Raw genomic sequence first — 19,440 nt, 5'->3', positions numbered from 1 at the left:
GAACAACAACTTAACTAGATAGGATTTCAAATGTTTTTATGTTTGTCTTTAATTACACTAACTCTTCTTAACTCAAAATTCACAGATTCACTGTGCCCGCAAAGATGAGAATAGCAGGAACTTCTAACCAATTTGATCTGAGCTAAACTGAGTTCTTCAGCAGCATCTTCAAGGATGTTGGAATTGTGCTCTGAAACAGGCAGCAGTTCTTCTCGTAGCCTTTCTGTCTGTTTAGGCCCATCACAGCTGTATCCTGGTGTTTCTGTTATGATAAAGCACAAGGTAAGTGTAATGGTATTCACAGGCAGTTACATGAAAAACAAACCCCCCATATTTCTGACCAGATGATTTGAATGGAAAGCATTTTGGTAAGAATACGCTCCAAACTACCTTCTCTAGCAGAAGGGCATACCATGAGTGATACAGAGACAAAGATGGCATTATGCAAGAAAACATATTTCATAAGACAAGTATTAAGCTCTAAATTAAGGTATATTTGGAGATTGTTCCCCCATCTTAAAGCCTTTAAAAATGAAACAAGCATCTCATTACATTGAGTAGAGGAATACTTATGTGTTAAACATAAAGGTTAAACCTAAGGGTTAAAATATTTGGTGTAGGTCTGTACTTGCATAAACTGAAATTCATCATAAAGCCCACATTAATTTTAGTCAGAAAATTAACTAGATACAATTTGCCAAGATCAGAGCTTTTATGTAATGTTTAGTCTAAAAAATAAATCTGACAGCTGCACAGTGTTCCCAAACACTACATTTCAGTCTAAACTTGAAAAGTATCGCCTAACTTCTCAGCCTCTTGGCAGCTGCAGGATTTATTGAGAAAGCTCACATCTAAATCCTCACATCATACAAGTGAATAATTATTCTTCCACATTCTTAAGATACTATTTCCAGATGAGAAGGCTTTTGGAGCTATTTTACCTTCTAAGTCAAGCACACCACAAGAAAGAAGTAATCTTCACTTTTGCTGCGCAGAAATGAAATGAAATAAAAAAGTGCAGCTCATTTTCATACCATACTCCATGGCATGCAGCAGCACAAATGAAGTTTGAGCAGCTCTGCTTCTCTGTTGATCTGAGATTGCTCCCCTTTTCTGGTTTTGAACATCTTGCTGGTGTAGGTCTCTGTTCTTAATGAGAAAAAGGGGAAGAAATAAAAACCAGATTATAAATACACCATTGCTGATATGAAGGCACACAAGCACACAACTTTTCTTTGCTATTTTCTATTAACATTCAATAGACCAATTATTTCATCATAATTGCTACTATTCTATATACTTTTCTCATTCCAACATTTTCTAGTAAATATCATGCTTGTTAGATTTTACCCTCACATCTCCTTGAGACTCTACAGCTACTTGAGGAAGAATATCTCAGTAGTAAGTATGCACAATATGTTGGAGCACAGAACACTAGCAAGGCAGAATCTAATCAATACGTTGTCCATTAACAAAGGGAAAGAGATTAACAGTTCTATGCCCAGCACTGTGCAGACTATGAAGACAAATGTTTCTATATTGGAATAGCTCTTCAGAAAAGGTAGAATAGTTGTTTGGAAAAAAAATTGTCTTCAGTCAGTGATTTAATTATAAAATTCAGATTCTCTTCTCAAAATCTGTCTTCAGTATCAGATTGAATTTGGGTGCAAGGACAATTTCTGGTGCAAAGCAGATACCCTTAATGTCTGATACACTGCAGATCATGTTTCACATGTGCCATGCTTATTCTTAGTGAATAATCCGATTTGATTTCCTTGACAAAAAACATAATTGAGGCTGTAGCCAAAGCAGCAACAGAACAGAAACCAAGACAACAGAGTCATTTTTGTCTTCCCACAGTGCTTTGCATCAAATGCCAGCTGAAAAAAAAACCTCAGCAGATCAGGACTGAGCTGCAGCTTTATAGTTACACACAGATGGAAAAAGCAGCAACTTCAAAATGAGTCTGCAAATGCCACTTGGTTTTCCTCTCAATAATCAATGAGCATAATTTTGATTTCAACCCAAGCCATATCCTGCGTTATTGTGCCCTCTTATATCTTGTCTGGGTGGCATGATTTGTGTGGAAACCACAATAATTCCGGATTTCTTCCATCTTTTTCTCAGTGATAATGAAGCTTATGTTAATTCCTTGGAAAACACTCATTCTTCTCATGCAAGTTTGCCTCTATTTCTTCCCAAATATATTTTCTTTAGCAATATGGGGGTTCTAGCAGAAGACTGTTATTTAAAATAATGGAAAAGACACAATGCTTGGATGCCTGAAACACCACAAAAATCACTCCAACTCTCATCTGAGAGCTGTAGAGAAGTGCATGGCTCGGTGTTTCTTAACATTCCTTCACTAAGATCTTGAATAGACCTCTAATGTGAATGTCCAGAAATTTTCTGATAAATAAAGACATTGGTACATGGTACTAGCTACTTTTTTGGGCATTTTTCATACAGGCATAAGCTGCAGTTGGAACACAGACAAAAAAACAGACAAGATTCTGGAAATTAAATTTTCTTATGAGATTTATGTGACTGTACTCCTCCATGAGATTCAGTTCACATCCATGGTACCAGATCAAAACACCTAATTGAGTTAAATATTAGTGCATTAATATACAATAATGATCAGGGAATAATTTTCAAGTATTGTTGATGAGCTTGTCATTTGATACAATATTTACTGAGGAATCTCAGATCTTTTGTATTTCATATGGGTTCTGATAAGCCTGTCTTCACAAAATACATTTTTCCTAGCTGCAGAATGGACATATGATCCTACTCACTCTTTCAGTGAAAAATGATGTATCAGAAACGTTCCAGAAAAAAAGCAGCATGAAACTTTCTCTTGTTATGCATATAACTCCCAATTTTTAAAGCTGGTGATGGAATATGATGAGCTTAAATAGGATTTCTTTTTATGTAACTATTTTGGCTTGAATACTGCAAGACCAGTGTAATGAGATTAGGAAATTTTATTAACAGCAACTAAAATGAATCTGAGTCTAAGGCAAAAAAAAATATATACCTCTTCAGTTTTACTATACAACACCAGAGGTCTCCCTCATCCCTTTAGAACAGAAATTGAATTTTTTTTCCAGACTGTTTGAGAGCAAAATTTTCTACTGGAAAAATCCAGGTGAATCTGTAATAGTACTGAAAGCAAAGGAAAATGCAGTGCACAAGGCTTGATGCTGTGTAACACAACAAGGAACAAGGGTTTTTGTGCATCAGAACAAAATACACTGGCTTAATATATACTTTGGCATGCTTGTGTAAACCATAGACTACCTAAATTCCTAAGACAACACAGCCATACATTTATAGTTGGAAAAGAAATGGTTAGAAAGCTTGGTGAAGGAAAAAAACCTTTTCACCATAGTACAGAATAGAATGATGGAGACATGGCCCCGTTTCTCAAAGACATTCTGCATTAGTCTTGGGCAATTGGTCATCTCGCCCTCACACCTCCAATTCAATATTTACTTTTTCCCTTTCTCAGATTTTTGAAAGTAATTCTTCACTACTTATTTTCTGGCTCTGAAAGCCACCATCCCCCCTGGTTTTAGCTGGGCAGTTCCCTCACAGTGCACTTGGTTGTGGTTCCTGTGTACAACTCAGTGCAACTCCTTCTAAATACATCTTAAGATAGGGACATTTTCAAACCTTCATTCTTAAGTGAACTCACTAGGGTAAAGCACCTGTAGCAATGGTTCAGACTTATAAAAACAAGTACACTTCCAAGTCCTTCTGCCAACCTAGGAGAAAAGGAGCTAAGGAGAAAAATGGCAACATATCTTCTAAGCTATCCTCAGAGTTCACACATGCTGCCAGTTCCAGAAGGATCTTAACATTCTTCCTCTCACTTGATTGTGACTAAAGAGTTAGAAATGGAGCCAAATCACTATGTCTGTAAAGATGCATTCAAATACCAGGTTAAAAACTTCATCTTGATTTCTTTTTAAACTTTTAAGCAGACAGCCCTCTCTACCTTCTCCCAGTCCTGAAAGTACTCACAGTATGTTTGTTCTCCTACACTAAAGAGGTTTTGTTTGTGTTTGTTACCTCCAGATAACTGCACATAATATCAGGAGAGTTTTAAGAATATCAGGTCACAATCTGAATGGGTAGCTGAGAATGAGGCTGAACTGATTTCACTTTATTTAACAAGTCCTCAGAATAAAAATACCACCTATCCCAGTGCATAAATAATAAAACCTTGTTTGTGTCTTCTCCATGAAACTATTCATTGTCAGCAAAATGAATTGGCAGAAGCTGAATGTCATATTGCAGCATATGTAGAGCTTTCCCAGGCATTGCTGGAGTGAACTGCTTGAAGCAAAGAAATCCTATTCAATGTATTCAGAGCACATCACAATGCTGGGGAGCTGCAAAGCACTGAATATCTCAACTCACGGACTTGAATATAGTATCTATCTCCTCTTGTGCTCCATTATCCAGAAAATCTCATGAGCAAGATATTTTTCTCAGCTGTGCTTTTTTCCTTCAGCAGTCAGGCATGAATAAGATGTGAATACTCACCCAACCATGCATGCACTCTTCATCTGGATGGTGTCCATGAGACAGATGCCTCAGAAGTTCTTCTGGGTTCTACTTTTGATGCCAACAAAGACCTTTTGCCTTGGGCACATCACTTGAAAACTTAAGGAAACAAGGTTTGTGAAGTGCCTTCAATATACACCTAATAAAAGCAGTGATGCACTGAAACTCCAGCTGCTGGTTCCAATTGGTGTGAATTAGACACTGAAATTTCAATACATCAACAGAAATAAAGGAAACAAATACAGGAAGGAAAAAGCCTCAGGGTTACATCTCCTCTGCGTACCTAATGAAAAGTATAAAAGGTATCTGGGGTGATATAAAGATGAAACTTTATTGTATTTTGCTTTACTTTTACTTACCAGGTCAGCACTGTTGTCTGCATTTTCTGGTCTTGTAAGCTGTGAGTCCTTTTCTTCTTTCTTTTTTAACCTCACCCTAGCTTGATATTTTAAAGACTTGTTTTCATTCAAAAGCTTGTTCACTTGTTCCTGTAGTTTGATTTCAGATAGTTTCAGATTATAGACATGATGACAAGATTCTTCCAATTTTCTCCTAAGAAAGTCTTCAGTGTCCTGGGAGCACTGAAGCTGAGCCAGCAGGTCTGCTCTTTCTCTTCTGTTGTCCTCCTCTTTATCCCTTAAGAACTTCAGATTTTTCTGAAATGACTCAAAGTGGCTTTTCATGTCATGCTCCACATTTCCAATGGAGTTTTTCAATTCTGTGAGTTGCATATTAGAAGGTTTACAGCTCTGCAGGCCTTTGGATGCTGATTCCAGCTTCTTCTGGAGACCCTGTGCCATTCCCTCTCCTAACTCAGACGTCAAAAGAGCAATATGGGCACTGAGATCTAGCACTTGCTTTTCCAGTCTAAACACCTCACCCTGTAGGTAACATTCCCTTTTTCTCAGCACTGCTGTCTGTTGCTTCTGCCTTTGTTTGTAGTGCTCAAAGTACTCAGATTGGCTTTTTAGTTCATTTTCTTTTGTCTTTAGCTGCTCCAGAAGCCAATGCAATTTCTCCTTTTGTTTCTTCTCTGACTTCTCTTGGTTTTCAACCTAAAATTTTAGTGATTTGTACAGTTAACAACTTCATATCAAATCTAATCTTCTCTTTTCTTTTTTTCTTAATTTTGCAATATTTTTACCCCTTTTTTCCCCTGAAAACTCAGGGGAAATATAGGAAATAGGAAAAAAACATAACAAGAAAAACACCTCAAATCAAAAACTACCCACTTTTTTTTTTGCATGTTCTACAAGAACTGTTAAATAAAAAGCAACTTTGAACTGAAATGCATACAACCAGCTCTGAACAACACAGTAACATATCCCATACACTGATATTGGTATGACACTGAGATGTTACAGACAGAGAAGTCATGGTTCTATAGAATAAAAGAGAACACACACTTTTATAAGAAACAAAGTTTTTGCCCTTTGCCCTTCCCCATACCTGTCATCTGTCAGATCCTTTTATGAGCCCATGGTAAAAGAAGAAAGGAACAGATGCCTTTTGAATCAGTTTCAGAAAGACTTTAGTATTTTGGTTTGCATCAAACTGTGCTTGAACACAGAGACACAGAAAGGTGAAAAAGGTCAATGGAAGGCGGAGAATGCTTTCGTGATTCACATGCTGCCCTTGTTTAGAGCCACCAGTATCACACTGTCATTATGACAACATTTAAGTAAAACTGAGGCATTGAGACATTGCTGTATTCCCTGCAGCTGAGCAGCTGAATTTTGTACAGAAAACAGGTTGTCATGGTTGCGTTGTGCTGCTGTGTAATGGATGGTGGGGATTAAAAATGATTTAATGTGGGGCCAGAAGAATAAAGCCTAATTTGTGGAAAAAGAATGTGTTGTCTTGGGAGCAGGTATCCCAAAGTTCAATGGCTCAAATGGCAGCAGTAACAGTTGTTTTTTTTTGTTTTTGACAGTGCTGTCAAAAAAATTGGAGAAATAGAAAGTGAGGCACAGAGAGAAAATAATTCTTCTGATTCCCCTGGTTTTACAAAAAAAAAAAAAAAAAAAAAAAAAAAAAAAGAAAGCCTGAAATGATGTATTGTGTGAAAACAGGTCACTCGAGAGGAGACTGACTTATAAACTACTGCCTTAAAAAGAACTTGAACTAGGTCATTTGAAACAATATCCTCCTTACCAAGCTCAGCAGCTCTTCCCAAACTTCTCGCAGTTTCCCTTTAACACGCACATTTGCATTTTCAAAATGGTGCACTTTCATGTTTAGTTGATCAATCATTACAAGAAGTGTTTTGTGTGACAGCTCCAGCTCTTTCATCCTGTTATATTGAAAATGAAGATCTTTGCTGAGTAAGTGGTGTAGTCCAGATGGATAAGCTGTCATCATCAATATATTGATGATGGGGCAGAATGGCGAGGCCGGACTCTTTTCAGTGGTGAGTGGAGACAGGACAAGGGGAAACGGCCGGAAACTGCAGCATAGGAAGTTCTGCACAAATGTGTGCAAGAACTTCTTTACAGTGAGGTGACGGAGCACTGGAACAGGCTGCCCAGGGAGGTGGTGGAGTCTCCTTCTCTGGAGATGTTCAAGACCTGCCTGGATGCCTACCTGTGCGACCTGCTGTAGGGAACCTGCTTTGGCAGGGGGGTTGGACTCGATGATCTCTGGAGGTCCCTTCCAACCCCTACAGTTCTGTGATTCTGTGATATCAATTTATTTTTTTCCCCCATTTTTCTCTCAGCAATAAGATAGCTTTTTTGATTGCTACAAATAAACATCATCAAAAAGAGTCTACTGGGGTTTGCAAGTTTCTCTGGAGACTGTCAAAGATGTTAAAGACAATGTTGGTGTTCATTCTTTCTCGGCACGTTTAGCATAAAAACCATAAATAATCACATTAATGGAGATAATGTTGACTGATGTTTTCTGTGTTATGCAAAGTAAACACCGTAAAGATAACCACAGCTCTGGTCTTTACACCTATCCAGTCACTGGGTTTTGCTAGATTCATGGCTAGGAAATTTGGATTTTATTATCCATTTAATTCTCTAGCTTTGTTAAGAATAGTGCAATTGCAAGGCACCACTTGATCTTATTCTAGTCAACTACATAATTAATGCTTATTTAGCTACAGCAATGATTAGCATTAACATACTAAGCTACATGCATCTGTCAGAAACTGTAATTTTTTTATATAATAGCACAAAACTTTAAATTTAAATATAAGTGTATCTTTCTGCTCCAAAATTAACTTTTAAAACTTCTTAAAAGTGATATAATCTGCAAGCAGAATTTACACCTTATGAATATTTAAGGATGAAGTATCCTGAGAAAGCTGTCTGGTTACAGAGTCTACATCAAGATACAAAACTGATTAAAATAATAGAAGCAAAAATTTGAGTAGTGTATTTCTATTCTGAAAGCTACACAAAACATTCAGAAACTCATTTTATTAGCCATTCCAAAGATTCTTAGAGCTTATTTGCTAATTTTGCACATATTTCTTGATGCCCTCTACATGCAAAAAAAAAAAAAAAAAAAAAAAAAAAAAAAAAAAGTTATTTACCTATTTCTTAGCACAGAATCTGACTCCATGTAGTCCTCTAAAGTGTGTTTCAGTTTTTGCTCCAATTTCTCCAGCTCTTTTATTCTGAGGTTCAAATTCTCTTGTCCAGCACTTCTTTCTTGCTCATCAGGTATGCTTGCATCTTCTAAATCCTGGGAAATCCAAGAACTATCGATGTTAACATTAAAATGCAGAACATCAAATCCTTCATCACTGAGCATTTTAATACAGTAACAAAATTCTTGTTCTCTAGCAGTTGAAGGATCTGTGATGAAAATAATCATTGAAGTTCTCATGTACTGCAGTCTGAGTATGCAATAAGAGGCTAAGCCTCCCTAAAGATCAAATTAACAGTCCTCAGTTCTGAAAACATATATTATTTATAAGAGAGTCTTATTTCACTAACCTCAAAGTAATTCAGCATGGACGAAAGGAGTTGCAGATCTTTATAAAAAGTACAACTACATTAATTCAGGAAGGCATTAGGTATCAAACTTTTGAAATGGGGATTGTTTTCTACTAAATAGAGCAGCTGATAACATGGAGCACTTATATAACAAAGGACATTTTTTTGGAAAAATCTTTGATATTTTTATTATTTTAAGACAAAAGATTAATGCCTAAAAAGGAACCTTCAAACTTGAGCTTTCAAAGTCTGTTTATTTCCATTGCCTCCTTCAGCAACAGCTCTAAAAGTTCCTCAGTCCACAGTTCAGCTTCATTTACACGATCTGTTCTCAGTAAAGAACAATCCTAAAACTGATACCTGGGAAATGCCACAGCTTTCATTCTGTGAACCAATTTTTACTGATTTGAAATTGGACCTGTAATAGTAAGGCATATACTGGCATTTGAACTTCTCAACGAAATAATGCAATTAATTTTTTGTGTATGTTTTATTGCTTGCTTTCGTATTTTGTTTTTTTTTTTCTTTCAAATGCTGCACTGAGGAAAAAAAAAAAAAAAAAGTACCATTTACTTTTGGCACTGAAGAAAAGAAAATAGGACCAAATTGGTGCAAAAAGAATAAACAGCTTTATTATTGTCCACATTTTCATGTGAGTTATCCACATATGTGGTGAATTACAGAAAGTGGTGTTATTTTGCTATTGTATTACTCTCTGGCTTTATGTCAGCTACATAAAGACTTAGACCTGAAAAGGTTCTGCCACTCCCCAGTCCTTTGAGAAACTATGATACCTAAAAGCTAGAAGCACAGAAAGGAAAATAAAGTGTAAATCCACACAGACAACAAAGTTCAAATCCCTTTGTCATCTCCTCTAGACTTACCAGCCCAAGTCTCTCCTCAGAGACCATGGGACCTGTAAATACAAACACCTTTTTTCCCTGGCACGTGGAACAGTATCTTTGCTTTGAGCTCCTTGAACCACTATCAAATTCTGTGCAAAAATTATTTGTGAAATGAACAAATATCTTGCTCTCCTACAATGGGCAACCCCACGTACTACTACATAAGAAATTTAAAGTAATTATGGACACAACTGCTCTGCATGTTAACATGTTAACATCAGAAGCTAAATTAATACGATTTTCAGCTCTGCCCCAGCCTGCTATCCAACTCATGAGCTGTAGAAGGAAGATTTCTCAGACATGCACTTTGCAGAAAGTAGCTACCAGATAAAAAAAGATAGATCAGGTGGGAATTAAACTCACACTTAATGTAGATATACAGATTTCTACTCACATTGTATTTTGTTACTCTTAAGTGGACTTTTATTCACTAGAATAAATATAATGAAAGTGAATACAATAATTTCTACAGTTGATTTTTATCTTCACGATCCAGGAGGCCTCTATATTTCTTATGCTTTGTTCTGAAAAGTACTTAGTACTGCAGCATAAAACCAGGAATTTGTTACTACTGATCTCAGAAATCAGAAAGTCTTTGTTTTCCCCTTTGCTCATATATCTGGGAGAGATGACTTAAAATCTGTCACAGAAAGTAAAAATCAGGTGTAGCATCTTTCATGGCCTGAGTACCTTAAGCCTCTTCTCATTTCTACGTTTGATATCAATGTGCAATGCATAGTAAGACTGAAATGATACACCCAGTTTTTCAGAAGCACAAACCTGTTACTTCAAGATAGGATAAAAGCATCGTAATGTCATATGGAAAATCTCACTCAAATCAGACAGGTTTTTTTGTTTTAGGAACTTGTCACACAAATTACAATTCAATAAAACACGTAAAAGTTAATAAAACCGATCGTACCTTTTCTGCTTTGTAACAAGACCATCTCCTGTCCTTGCAGAGCACTTAATGTTGCAGTCACGTGTTGAGTGATCATCTGTCTATGCTTCCAGTTTAATTTCCAAATAAGAGAGGAGCAAAGCTATGTCTGGTAGAACAGCGCTTCTTCCCCAAGTCAATCCAATCTCTTCCCAATTTCTGTCGCATCACCAGTTTCTGTTTTGGTTATCCAAAGCTCTGATTACAACTGTTATGGTCTCTCTTCAGAATAAAGAAAAAACTTTTCCTTTTGCAGTAAAGAGCTAATTTTTCCATATTCAGTTATTATAGTGCTAAAAAGTTTTAACTAAAATATGAAAAGTCTCTATTTGAAAACACATTTTGTGAAGGCTTGTTCCTTTTTGAACCAAACATTGTGAGCAACAGAATCTTTCTCTAAAAAAACCTCTAAAGTTTCTAACTTTTGTTGTGCTTTGTGCCTGGAAACAGGATTTGTCAGACACTCAAATCATCCCCAGTTCATGACATCTGACTGAAATAATGTTGTTGAGTGCTCCAGCTACTTCAGCAGATAAATCATCTTGGCTGGTGATTTTTCATCTCTGATGAAAAAAATCATACTTCAGAGCCTAAAAGATTTGAGAGAGCTGGCTTCTTCTGAAGCTGCTTCTTGCTCCTCCAAAAGGGAGATATTCAGTTGCTAAGATAAATCTGTTCTTTAATTGTGTTGCCTTGATGGTTCCTTGCCTTATTTTTTTTTTTAATTATAACTTTCACTTTATCCAATATATTACCATAACCACCTTATTCCGCTCTACTTTTGTGTTTGAGTTCAGCATGTCCATGGAAGCAGACCTGCCCCTCTGTCATTTTCAGCACAGTCCTTTTTAAAATAAAGATTTTCCATACAATTCTGAGGAGAAAGTTGTCTTTAAATGTTGTGCTTTTAATAATATTGTCAGCTTGCCTCTACATTCCAGAATAATCAAAATTACCTATTTCTTCACAATGTCCTTCCAGCCCTGAAAGAGCAAATTGGGTTTTTCTTTCAAGAAAAGAAAAACAACCTTCTTGAATTTTTCTTACGGTTCTCCATCTTAAACAACTGTTTTCAACTTCCATTTTTTTCAATCTGTGCTTCACAAGAAGTTTTTCTTGCAGTTCAGGTGGTTAATGTCCTTGACTGTGTATATCCAGCTCTGCTGGCTGCAATTGTGCCACTTTATCTTCCTGGTCGCTAATGTCAACTTTCTTTTGTGAGGATAAAATTTTCCCAGATATTTCTTTGCAAATGCTTATCTGTTTAGCACATTCATCTATACACCCATATCTTCAAGTCTTTCTTTCTTCCTAAGAGATAACTGAGGACAGCACACCGTGCATTCTGTTTTCCTGACCTCTCAGTCCATCTCGTGATCCTCCATTCTCCCAGGGTTATCTTCACAAATTATTTCTTAATTTTCTAGGAACGTTCAAAAATTCACTTCTGCCTTGCAGCTCTTACCCACTTCCAAGATCTTCTAGTCCAATCTAATACCCTGCCTTATCTCCAAACTCTACATCTTCTCCACTTGTGAATTTCCAACTTATGAATTGAATATGAATTTTGTCACTGCGGGGCTTTAAATCTCTCTTTGTTTTCAACACAGAACAGTTTTTGGTTTTTTTTCTCTTTTTTTTTTTTTTTTGCTTTTTTTTTTTTAACCTGTCAGATATTTACTACAGAGAATTTATTGTCAAACACTTATTTTTTTAATATGGATACTAAAAAGGAGATTTTGTGTTACCTGCGTGAAATGCAAACGACATTTGTTGAAAGCATGCAGTATGGAGACAAAGATCTCAGTACTGTAAGAAAACTATTTGGTAGAGAACAGTTCACATAGCATCCAGTAATTGCACTTGGCTTTTTTTCCAGTGTTTGATTGGTGTGTGAGTGTAAATTCTCTTTATACTTTTTTCAGTGTGTATGATGTGCTGGTCCTTATTTGTTTATCAAATCATTCCAGCCTCAAGCTATAGATTTAAAAAAAACTCTAATTGTAAGTTCAAATATTTTGCAGCTTCAAGTATTATGCAAACACTTTTATGAAAAAATGCACCAATTTAAAGCTGCTCAATAAATGTTTTCTATATTTTTGCATGTGGACTCAGCTGTTCACTCCATAGGTTCTTTTAATAACCTGGGTAATAAAAGAAAAAAAAAGAGAAGAAAAAATGTATTCTTAGCTTCAGATAGACAAAATTAATTTTGTAATAAATGTTGGCACTCACGCCCATCAAAAAGTCTTCCTAAAAGTTTAATGTTAGCTTCAAAATAACAAGAACAAAACTGCCATTAGCAAACAAACCAGTTTGACTAGCAATATGGAAGAATGTCTAAGAGTCTCACCAACAAGAAACCATAGCTAGGTTTCTTAAAATGGTCTTTGCTGTGTTACGTTATTCAGGGATAGATTCACTGCTGGCAAAACAAATTAAAGGAAATTGTCTTCCACACTAGAGTTTTGATATGCCATGAACCCCTGGAAATCTGGAGTGGCTCTATGACTGCACAGCCATGGTAAACAGGACATAATTCAGAACAGATTTCAAAGAAGGAAAAGATTTGAAAAACTGCAAAAGTGTCATAATTTTCAGTTTAAAAAAAAAAAAAAAAATCAGTGGTTTTATGTCATGGTTCTATGTTTTCTGTTTCTGTTTTTTGTTTTTGGATTTCAGTATTCCACATCAAAACATCATGTAGTGTACGGGGCATTAAAGTGTCACTGCCCCAATTCCAAGTACCTATCCCTGTACATTACAGCAGTCACGGGATCTGGCCCTTCCGGGTGGGGGGGGGCGCTCTCTTGCTGCCTGGCAGTGGGTGCTGGAGGGTGCTTTCCTGGCCGTTCCAAGCTTTTCAGGTTTGACTCGGTCCCGGGAACTCTCTCTCTCATCTTGTCTGATTTATTAATCTCAATTTCAATTAAATTGTACATATTGTGTTATCTTGTATTCCAATATTATAGTAAAATAAGTTTTCCTCCATAGATTGTTGCCGCTGCTCTTTTCCTCCCTTCCTTCCTTCCCATTTTTTGTGGGACTGGGGTGGGGGGAGAGGGCAGAGGCCCTGCCGCCCCTGTCACGGACATAGATTGGTCTGATCAACTCCGTGACAAAACCACATCTTAATCCTCTGTCACTGAGGCTGTGAAAAGGAGCAGGAAACTTACATTGCTCCATGGAAGTAGGACTGATTTTATTCTAATCTCTCTTTCTTGTTCTGTGTGAAAGGTAAGCCACTGTAGCTATAGTGCTGCTACAGCTAAAGAAATTCTCTCTGTCCTTTGCACTGTGAATGGGGCAGTGGGAATTACAGTTATGTCTAAAGAAAGACAGATTTCTTAGTCTCATCCTTACTGCGTTCACAAGCACAAAGAAGGTCAGTCATACTTCTTCCCATCATCTCATAATAGAAAATTGAGTTATTTATTTTTAATTTACTTTGTGGCTTCAAGGATTTTAAGAAAGTGAAATGAAACTTTTTGTATAGTTACAGGACTTTTAGAAAATACAACTGAAAACCAAACAAGACGGGAGACAGAATCTTACAGAAATAGTTGAACTTCAAGATTAAAATGTACCTGCTCTATAGAATTGAGAAGTACCCACTGCAGTTCAGACACTCAGTATCTTAGAATGCAAAACCAATTCTTGTTGAAAAAAGAATGATTTTCTGCAGAAGGCTAGGAAGTTAATAGAAGGCATCAATTTGGATCTTACAAGGGACTCTTCCTGTATGTGCAAGCAAAACCAGTAAATGCTTTCCCAGGGTTTCAAAGCCTTACAAAGATGATTCTAAAAACATACCAAAATACAAGAGCTAAAAATTGAGTACAAAACAACATAAAGAATACCAACCACATGTCTTGGCTCAGTTGTGTCATCAAGGCCACAGAATGAATGCTAGTGAAAAAAACAAAAAAAGGAACAAAAACTATAAAATAAGATCAAAAGAAAATGAGGAAAAAAGAAAAAGAAGAAGATGTAAGATATGTAATATGAAATCCAGTGACATAATTTAACAGCAGTTAATTTACATTAATACTAATTGATTGGGCCTGAAAGATCAGTATACAAATTTGACTCCGAAAAGAGGAAAGAGGGTGCAAAATTCGTTATCTTAGGATAGCTTTTGCAAACAGTAACATCTGTAGTTTATGTACAATTAAGAAAAATCAGGCTTAGCTCTGTGACTTAGTCAAGTATGTACTCATAATAACATGCCTGAAAGATTTCCTGCAAGAAAACTTACCCAGACATGGGTAAAAACTATATGCAACTTAAAGGCCAGAGACTCAGTTGTGAGAAAAGCTCAATGTGTTTAAACAACTCTTGCTCCTCATGCACTGGCAGGTAGAATGAAACTGAGACTTTACATTATTGTTCTGATAGCCTCTGGAAACAGGACAGTTTGCTGAAGAATCTACAGGGTAAAAATACTGCCATTCTTATCTTCTCATTTGAAAGCATTTTACGTTATACTTAAAAATTGAATAAATTCCTGAGGGAAAATAAAAATTCATACTAATGAAGAAGTAACTATAAGCAACGTGCTGCCCATAGCTCCAGCCAGTAACTGGGCTCCATTATCAAAATGGCCCTTCCTTCAAAAGAAAGAATTTCCCTCCACAGGAAGTCATCGTGCTCAGTGTCAGTGTCATGTAAATGTCATTCTCCTTTCACTTACATTTTAAGCCTTAAAAAGAGCAATGAGGTAGAAGTGTATCATTCATTGATTTCCTGACAATACAAATTTCTTTCAGGCATTCAAATTCTGAATGAGACTTCATTTCAAGAAAAAACTGAAAAGGTAATATATATAGAAGGAAACCCTGCACTTATCTAGGAGTAGAAGATGAAACCTTGAGAGGTCTCCTACGAACATAGCCTCTTCTGTCAAATAAACAAATCATAATGCTGTTATTTGACTTAAAATACAGGAAAAAAATCCTCCTTGTTTTAGTCTAATGACTTCCCTACTTGACAGAAAAACCCAAACAGCAGATGATCATGAGTTTATGAGGGACAGAGCTTTGTTTATTGCAATAAGGACTTGAACTAAAATTTGATCCTTCTTGTATTAAAATAGATCTCTCAAGAGTAGGTTAAATCCTATTACCATCAGTGTAACTGGGAAAAATCAGTACGTGAAGGAAAATCATTGTTATTGACCAGGTTTACCTTTTCCTCAATTTCTTTGAGTTGCCTTTTTTGAAGTTCTATTTTATCTTCTAGTTCTCGAATCCTCTGGAACAAAAAAAAGTTAAATAGATCTTATAGTATCTACTTTGGAAAGCATGTGAATCAAAAATATGTTAAATAGCTTAAACACAAGAATAAATACCCTTTATTAATGTAGCACTTCCTGCTCAGTTATACTAGCCGTGCAGATGTCAGGATTGTTCCACATTTCCATAAAACAGGATTTTAAACAAGCTGTGTCTTCATATAATCTTGTTTACCACCAGGTTGTCTAAAATCACCACTCATAAATCATACTTTTAAGATACATATAGAGATAAGGCCAGTTAGCACCAAAATTCCAAGAAGTACAACAAGACTGCTTTCTCTGTAACTGCCAGAAGGTTTTTTTTTTTACTTACCTACAGAGTCAGCTTATGACACTGTTATATTTTAACACTCCACTTTCCTTTCCTGTAAAACATGACTATGCTTCTGAGATATTTCTGCTATACCAGAAAAAATAAGCATGCTTAGACTTTCATTTCACCACCAAGATGCCGTTCTGACATTCAAACCCTTTATTATGATGACCCTCTCCCACCAGCATCAGAGAGGATATCTCCACTACAGCTCTAACTTCAAGAACCTTACTTGTTCAAAGCATCTCCAAAAATATGATTGTTGTTGGGTCCACGCATCTGACCTTATTTCTGCTCCCCTTTCCTTTCTGTAAGTTCCCTATTTTTTTTCTTTTTTTTAATAATAAGTTTACTGGGCTTTTAGATTAAGAGGATGCATTTTATTAGTACGTTTAGTATATAGTAGACTTTATAAAGTTCATGAACTCTTTTTACAGGTAGAAATCTGGGATCTCCTACTAACAGTTTCTGGGAATGAAGGAGCAACTTTTTAAATTATCAGCTCTTTGGAATTAACTGCCTGACCTCTCTGTGGCCTATAAAAATGAAGGTTATTAGCAGTTCCTGAACTTTGAAAGGAAAATTATCTTCCGGTCTAATTTCTGTGCACACGTTAATGAATTGAACGTAGGAGCTGCTGCACCACTCCCAAATTATTTTATTATTATTTTATTATTTTATCCATTTGAACAGTGTATCTTTCAGAAAAGCAACTAGTCAGTACTTATACGTCAGTGAGATCAAATGAAGGTTTGACTCATTCATCTGCTTTCAACTCAAGGACTTCCAATGGTGGGAAATGCCTGACCCTCACAGCAGCCCACAACATTGCTAGCAGCAGCAACTGATCCCAATACTATTCAGTATTGCTTTAGGAACCACAACGCCTAGGGTTTAACCTTTTGAATCTAACCTGGAGATATCCCAAAAGATGAGGTACATCCACCCCACAGCTCAGCATGCCCACAGCTGTTGCCATAAAAATATTGCAGGCAGGTTGCAAACAATAATCTTGATATTACTGCTGCTTTTTTAAAGAAAAGACTTTGTTTCAATGATTGTTTTGAACACTGTGTAGTTGGATTAAGTTAATCAAAACCCTCCCACCATAACATGCCACATCACTCAGAGATTTCCCCAGATAATATAAATGCACAAACCAGATTGCCCTCACGTGACATAAGTGCATGAAGCTTTGCTGACAATAACAAATGCCTGGTGAACAGCTGTATTAATTTCACTTTTCCTCTATTACCTTTGAATTGATTTATACTTCATCTGCTCTCGGCTCACAGCATTTCTATCACTCAAGCAATCGCTTTCATATACTGTATGTAGCAGGAATATTACAAACCTGTGAGAAGCCACAGGATATGAACTATGTAGATGTAATCATCTCTGAGTTCTCTGCTCTATCAGCTCACACTCATATTTCTCTCCCACTAATTTCAGTTCTGCTGATTCCTATTTACATCTGCATCCCAGACCTGAGTGATAGAATTCAACTCTGGGGGTGATGCCATGCTCTGTGATAAAATCAGACTGCAGGGAGTTGAGTGGAAAGAAGCAATAACTTTAAATGCTGTTTTCACCTTCAGGATTCATTGTGCAAGATGTTTTTTCAATGTGTGTGGAGAACTATCCTTCCGAAAAAGTAAGAACACTAAACAACCCCAAACATCTGGGGTTTTTCTCACCTCGGGGTTTGGAGCAAGTTCTCTTTTATATAAGAACATTTTAATTAGATAGCATTTTTCAGATTTCTGTTAATTAAGTAAAAATTGAGATGTTATTATTCCCTCATGAATTTTTAATCTTTTCAGAAGATTACAGCTATTCAGTTATTCTCTCCAGTTATTTGGAATACTTCTAAAAATGAAGGCTGAGTTTTCTGTTTTGCAGTTCTCACCTACAACCCATCGTAACTGTTAAGCTTGGTGTGACATTAGAGGTGGGTGAAAAGAGTCTTAGGGTGAAAAAAATTATGCGTTCCTAAGAATCAGTTTAAATACCAAGACAACCTATAAATTAAAAAGGAATACATACAGGGCTGCATTTCATATGCGTGAAAATCTGTTTACAGAAAATCTTCGAAATGACAAGATGTGTGTCAGTAGGGCAGACATAAACAGAGTGAATACTGCCTGTAGGGCAGATGTTTCTATATATACACAAACATATACACATATATGTCTATTAAGAGACCTGTTCCAAGTTTGCCACTTAAAAATGACATGCTGAAGTAAGAATACAAATGTTTAAATAGCCGTCATTCTCTTTACATGAATGGAAAAGGCAATGGCAATAGAACACAGAAGACTTAAACTTCAATCGAGTAATATACTGTACCTTTGCTACAAGAACTAGAGTTCAAACCTACAGGACAGAATTTGTTCTAAAAAGCAACAGTAGGCTGGAATTTTCCACCACTGTATAAAAGCTTGGTGCTGTTTATTTGCACGTATTTGCTCGTGTTGCCCTGGAGTATGGCAGGAGGATTATCCAGGGGGATGAAGTGGGTGTCACTATTGCAGTCAACATCCCGTGACTGCACAGGGTCAGTCCAGCTCAGCTATTTACGTATCCTGAAATATCTTGTTCAATTCATTACCTATTTCCACGTAATTCAAAAGATGCCTTTAAAAATACAGAAATAATTTTGCAACAGGAAAAAAACCACAACAAAATTAACACAGAGATTTAAATTCACGTAGAGTAGCTAACACATCAAAATAAACGTATTTTCCCCTTGTGCATATATCTGCATTTATAGCATTATCTTGACCATAGTGAGATAATAATTTGCAGAATATGACTTCAAAAATACACGTAACATACATAAAATAAAAATAGCTTAAATAAGAGTATCTTCTAGAAACACCAACTTGTGTTCTTCAGTCACGAGCTATAGTAAACCACTGAGAAAGAAAATACAGAAAAAATTACACATCCTAATTAAGACTGAAGTCAGAACTTCTTGATATTCAGTACAAATGCTTACATCTTTATCAACTCTTCCTTTTATTTGCAAGTGTTTGCAATCAAGACTCTGTGGACTCACTCTCAGATCCTCACAGCACTTGATCAGTTGCTTTCAATGAACTCTGATTTGTTTATGTTTGCAAAGCACAGTTGTAACAACAAATCATGCAGAAATATTTTATTGTTATCAGGATTTTCCATCTACTATCATGCTATAGCTTTAAGTTGATGATAAGTCAAGATTTCCTACTGTGTCTTATGGAGGTATAAATATTTCAATACAATGATACCTTTGGCTTTGTGCTTGAACAAGGCAGTTTAAAAACAGTGTAATTTCTACAGAACAGCAGACTGTGTGAAGAACCAGTAAAATCTATGGTACAGTGCTGTTAAAACACTAAGACGTCTTGGTTGAGAAGATACCTACAAATTGTTCTTTTGCTTATTTTCATTATTTTAGAAGGGGGTGGAAGACAAGGGTG

General features: G+C 36.3%; 2 protein-coding genes across 2 annotated transcripts in view; both read right to left on the bottom strand.

Moving 5' to 3' along the window:
* Window positions 1–8,163, bottom strand: part of CUNH4orf50 (chromosome unknown C4orf50 homolog) — a 73,018-nt gene extending 64,855 nt beyond the window's left edge. Inside the window, exons 1-5 of the mRNA XM_042811762.1 lie at window positions 8,117–8,163; window positions 6,730–6,868; window positions 4,935–5,630; window positions 1,035–1,149; window positions 129–262 (exon numbers count right to left, since the gene is read on the bottom strand). Coding sequence (XP_042667696.1) covers window positions 129–262; window positions 1,035–1,149; window positions 4,935–5,630; window positions 6,730–6,868; window positions 8,117–8,145 — 1,113 coding nt within the window. The 5' untranslated portion in view covers window positions 8,146–8,163. The remainder of the gene's footprint in view (window positions 1–128; window positions 263–1,034; window positions 1,150–4,934; window positions 5,631–6,729; window positions 6,869–8,116) is intronic.
* Window positions 8,164–12,438: 4,275 nt separating this feature from the next.
* JAKMIP1 (janus kinase and microtubule interacting protein 1) overlaps window positions 12,439–19,440 on the bottom strand; it is a 129,630-nt gene continuing 122,628 nt past the window's right edge. Inside the window, exons 21-23 of the mRNA XM_042812217.1 lie at window positions 15,555–15,620; window positions 14,232–14,276; window positions 12,439–12,511 (exon numbers count right to left, since the gene is read on the bottom strand). Coding sequence (XP_042668151.1) covers window positions 12,479–12,511; window positions 14,232–14,276; window positions 15,555–15,620 — 144 coding nt within the window. The 3' untranslated portion in view covers window positions 12,439–12,478. The remainder of the gene's footprint in view (window positions 12,512–14,231; window positions 14,277–15,554; window positions 15,621–19,440) is intronic.

This window comes from Centrocercus urophasianus, unplaced genomic scaffold, assembly GCF_019232065.1.
Source record: "Centrocercus urophasianus isolate 14NV4802_14NV808 unplaced genomic scaffold, USGS_Curo_1.0 seq_13, whole genome shotgun sequence".
NCBI lineage: Eukaryota > Metazoa > Chordata > Aves > Galliformes > Phasianidae > Centrocercus > Centrocercus urophasianus.
This window is presented reverse-complemented; position numbering and strand designations above follow the sequence as displayed.